This window comes from Notothenia coriiceps, unplaced genomic scaffold, assembly GCF_000735185.1.
Source record: "Notothenia coriiceps isolate Sejong01 unplaced genomic scaffold, NC01 NC01_scaffold00018999, whole genome shotgun sequence".
Classification (NCBI taxonomy): Eukaryota; Metazoa; Chordata; class Actinopteri; order Perciformes; family Nototheniidae; genus Notothenia; species Notothenia coriiceps.
Window position 1 is genome coordinate 2481124 of NW_011351700.1, and position 5000 is coordinate 2486123.

A 5000-nucleotide genomic window follows, 5' to 3' on the forward strand; every position below is an offset into this window, starting at 1 on the left:
CTTGCGCGTAAATCTGCATATCAGGCGATTAGATACAACAGAAAAACTACCAACCCAACAGGGTTAGGACCTAAAACGTGAGTAAGCGAGTGAATAAAAAGTCATTGTATAAAATAAATTATATACAAAAATAATTAACACTGCAGGACAGACATATGAACACGAAATGTTACATAACAAATAAAAATGTAGTTAACGAACTCCCACCCTAATTATCTTCGTAGAAAAAACCCCCCACGCAAATGCCGTCCGAATCCGCCCCCACGTAAAGTGCTGCCCCCTCACGACGGGGGTGCATCATTTGACACAACACCGGCACACCGTCCTCGTCCGATCCACCACTCGCACTTTATCGTTATTGTAGTCCACAGGGAACCCGAAATGTTCCCAAACAGCTGATTTAAAATAAGCAGGTGGGTTCTAGCTCCTTTGTGTTATCCATAGGTGTTATCTGAACTCGCCATACTAACTTTTCTTCTTCTTGTATTTTATTCGTTTTGTTGCGTTTTCTTCTTCTTCTTCATTTGTTGTTTAAGGGCGGCTGGCAAACAGCTTTTAGGTGCAATACCGCCCCCTGGATTATATATAGTGTAGTGGATACTGCCCTGAATGACAGACTTTTTTCCCACTCGTAAAAAAAGAGGCGTATTCGTCGTGTGACTGCATGCCCCGAACCGTGACGTCCGAACCGTGACGGTACGGGACGAATACGGATACCGTTACAACCCTATTTGTTATTGAATATTCTGTTAGTTCATGATATATTATCACTATTTCAAGTTATACCTCTGCTAATTTATTATAGTAAAAAGCCTGTCAACCTGTAACTCTTAGACCTTTACAGTTCAATATAAAGGTGAACATCTTTATCAAAACACTGATTTTCTGTACACAGAAAGAAACAGTGATTCTGTTTGGTTTTTACCCCGCTCCTTATTACAGAACATAAGCCCCACATACTGTGTGTCTAATTCTGTGTACTCTTGCAGTGGAAAGTGTTATGAAACCTCCTCCTTGTAATCAGCCGTTTGTCCTCTTTGACCTCCATAGAACTGTGTGTGTTTGTGTGTGGAAAGAGACATTTTTAGTTTTCATTCTTCTGTCTACTTGTGTGTGTGTGTGTGTGTGTGTGTGTGTGTGTGTGCGCTCTTGAGAATATGTGTGCCTTTATGATACTTTTAAAAGGAACAATGCAGGTTAACTGTGATACGGACATACAGAAAGAACAGAATAATTTTTGTTGTATTAAATGCACCAGAGAAAGGAATACTGTTGCCGAACAGCTTTATACCGTATGTCTGCCACCAACTGTCTGATAAAATGATGTAAACAAATATGGTAATGCTACACTACATTACTCTGAAAACTATTTAGGTATGAGTACACAGATGGAATACAGTATGCGAGTCACCTCTGCAGCCACTCAGACTCAATCACACTTTAGACGAACCACTGCTCGCTCCTGTATGGTTATTTTCTGCCTTCCTCCATGTTAACTAGGTAGACTCTCCACATTCATGGATTAAATTATGAGAAAAAGTGTTAGTCCCAATGCAGCATAGCTGTCAGGGATGCTGTGTGAAAAACATCAAAGCCACTGCAGCCCCATTTTCTTTTTACACCTCATCAATTCTGCTCCAAATTCTTTTTTTACTCTCTTCTCTCGCTGTGCTTTTTAATTTGCGGTCTACTTAGTGTCTGTGACAAAGATTACTAGACTTGAATTTGATCTCACTGCGCTCACAGTAAAAGTATTATGATCTGCACAATGGTCTAATAGCCAAGTTACGACAAACACTATGCAATCACTACTATACCATAGTACTGTGTACTTTAACATGAATACAAACGGCTACATTAAGAGGAATGTTAACCAACAGGGGTTTAAATAACAAAGCGTTGTTCTTCTAAAAATATATTATCCCACATTTGCTGATTTATTTCCTACACGTAGCAAACCAAATCAAGATTAAGCTGAAACCTTCTATGTGTGCATCTATTTTTCTTGCCCATCTGGGATGTATGTGTGTGTGAAAGTTTGTAGGTGTGGAAGTCGTAACACCACAACCTAACAGCATATTTCTACAAAGCTTGCATTGTAAACAGAAATCGGCACAAAGGAAACCCTCACAGTAACATATTGCTTGTTTTATATTGCATCTAATTAACTTTCAAGCAGTTAAAGCAGAAGTTGAATAAGATCCTTACAGTATGTGTGTAATATGACTGCATTACACTTTGATACTGTGTTACTGATGAATCGTCAGCACTTGTTTGTTATTTGTTAATCCTGTTAAAGGATGGAGGTGTAAATTCATCTGCCCCACCATGACCAAGCCATAACATATTTTCCTAACTAGTAATCCTATTGACTTGAATTCTTATGTGGATAATATAATAATAATAATAACAATACAGATTTTTGCTACTTAATGAAATTCATGACTAGGTATCTAAACAGTTACTTGACTTGACTTGTATTGCTGATAGCCCCTAGGAGAATTATCCTGATATTAGTTTATTAAATAGTCTCTTTTCTGTAGTACCACCACGGGGCAAACATGTCCACTTTTACAAAAGAAATGTCAAACCTAGAGGAGAGATAGTTTGAAATCTGCTAAGCTTGTTCATGCATAAAAGATAAAATGTTGCCATTCTTATGATTCGCCTTGTGTTTCCCTCAGGTCAAATTGTCAACTTGGTACATGACTAAATCTATTTCCCGTACATTTCCTGTTTATTTGCCCAGACAAAGGGTGTCTTTTGCAATCTCACACAATGTTATTTAGCTTCACAGGTCAAACTGTCAACTACACAAGAGACCATATATAAAAAACAAACCATAATGACATGACATGTACTGATTACATTCTTGCTCCCCAGAAAATACATTCTTATATTTTGACTTTTCCCTTGTGGGTTGGGGTTAGGGGTTGAATTACCTCCAGGCTAAAATATCAAAACTGAACTAAATAAATCTTTGAAGCCAAGTTCGCCTTTCTTGGCCTTTAAACTGTTAAGCCTGTGAGCAACATCTTTCAAGAAACAGCGTCTGAGGGCTTCTTAACATTTAACAAACTATGAATGTGTCATACCCACTTAACGGGAAGAAACTCAGCTACCTGACGATATGAACAATTTTTACCGAAACAAAACACAACTCTAACACCAAGCGTCTGAATTAGCACTAAGCGAAAGAGTGCTAACGCACTTAGCACATAACTCACGGTAGAAATATTGTATATTTCATCGGATCTGCACAAACAAGATATCATGAAAGCCGAGATTCCAGAGATTCAGGGCAGCGAAGGCAAGCAAAGACAACACACAAGCTGAAGGTTAATCCAATGTCTCTGTGTCTCTTTGAAATGATTACTGATAATCCATCATAACATTTATGTCAATAAGAGTAGTTTTCATATATAGCTGCTATGAGAGTGTATAAGAGCTTCTGGTTTTAGGCATTCTGGCTACGCATCACTCATTCACTAATGGTCATGTTTAGGTGGATTCAGGAACCTCCCCTCGGTTCTATTGGCTCTAACGGTTCAAAAGAGGTGTCAATCATCAAAATCAACCCATGGGTTCCAGAGATATGGAAAATCCACCCAAATGACCCCAGAAGTGGGTTATTTTTTTTCTAAAACTCTCTAAAAGGTTGAATGTCACTTGTTTTACATCAATCTTGATACAGGGTACTTATTGTATGTTATAGTTTGGATTCCTAAAGCTTGTAGTCTACTATCCCATCATTCAAGGGTGGTTTTCACTATAAGTAATGGGTTTCTTTTGGACGGAAACTAATTTATATTTTTTTACTATGTTCAATCTGAATTTACTTTAAAATTAAAAAATCTATAATGATTCTGACTTTTCTACATCCAACTCAGGTTTTTCATTGTGTATTGAGTAAAAATATTATTTATTCACCCCTTTTCAGAAATTAAGATATAGTCATTTGTTCTGGGACCTGAAAAAACATGCTTGGGGCTTAACAGGTTTAACCGATCCTGTGAAGATCACGCTGTCTGTATGCTCAAGGCATCAGAGAATCGGCCTATTGTGTTTTCCCTCTGCTCCTATTAGCTCTGGTTACAGTTATACCAGTTTCCATGCAGAGCTTCTGGGATTTTTTTCCTAACACTGAATCCTCACTGTTTAAGAAACCCACACGACCAGAACCAGGAAGTAACGAAGCTCAATAATGAGACAGTTAGTCTATAGCCTGAGTGTGTTTTTGCACCATTGTGTGTGTGTTTGTGTTTCTATGCTTACTCACAACAAGCTCTCTAAGTAGCCTGAAGCTACCTCTTTGTTCTCAAGCACGGTTAACCATGGCATGTATAATGTAACTCTGTATTTATGTTTAAGGAACTATAGCAATTGTTTTTTTGTGAATATTTTAAACAGAACTTCTCCTTCCCTTGAGATGAGGTTGCCATTTTACCAGGGACCAACCCAACCTTAGACACACCCTCCCAATATCACATCCCTCTTTTCCCCCCTGCCTCCAGCTGCCCTCCTCCATTACATGTGCACAGGTGGTGTGTTTTTAATTTGTGAAGACTGCCTTCAGTTGACATCATCACCGGGGGACTCCTCCTGCTCCCTTGAGCTATAAAGGATGTGTTTTCGTGGCAGCATCTCATAGCTTCATCACACCCTCTCACAGGTGCTCTCACTTTGCAGGGACACCTGAACAGAGAAGGAGGATCTTTACTGACAGCTTTGTTGGAAAATCCGTGGACTCAGTATTTCAGTTTAGTTCTGTCATCACACGGAGAGCCAGCATGTCGATGGGCCTGGAGATCGTGGGCATTGCCCTTGGAGTCATTGGTTTTATCTTAGCAATAGTGACATGCGTTCTGCCAATGTGGAGGGTGACGGCTTTCATCCATACCAACATCATCACCGCTCAGACCATCACGGAGGGCCTGTGGATGAACTGTGTGACCCAGAGCACGGGTCAGATGCAGTGCAAGATGTACGACTCCATGCTG

The 5000-nt window shown here is 39.4% G+C and overlaps 2 protein-coding genes across 2 annotated transcripts in view; one reads left to right on the forward strand and one right to left on the reverse strand.

Moving 5' to 3' along the window:
* rtn4rl1a (reticulon 4 receptor-like 1a) overlaps positions 1–5000 on the reverse strand; it is a 202686-nt gene that overhangs the window by 195108 nt on the left and 2578 nt on the right. The window lies entirely within an intron of this gene.
* Positions 4646–5000, forward strand: part of LOC104951486 (claudin-3-like) — a 1356-nt gene continuing 1001 nt past the window's right edge. Inside the window, exon 1 of the mRNA XM_010778150.1 lies at positions 4646–5000. This exon is cut by the window's right edge and continues 1001 nt beyond it. Within this exon, the coding sequence (XP_010776452.1) occupies positions 4791–5000 (210 nt within the window). The 5' untranslated portion in view covers positions 4646–4790.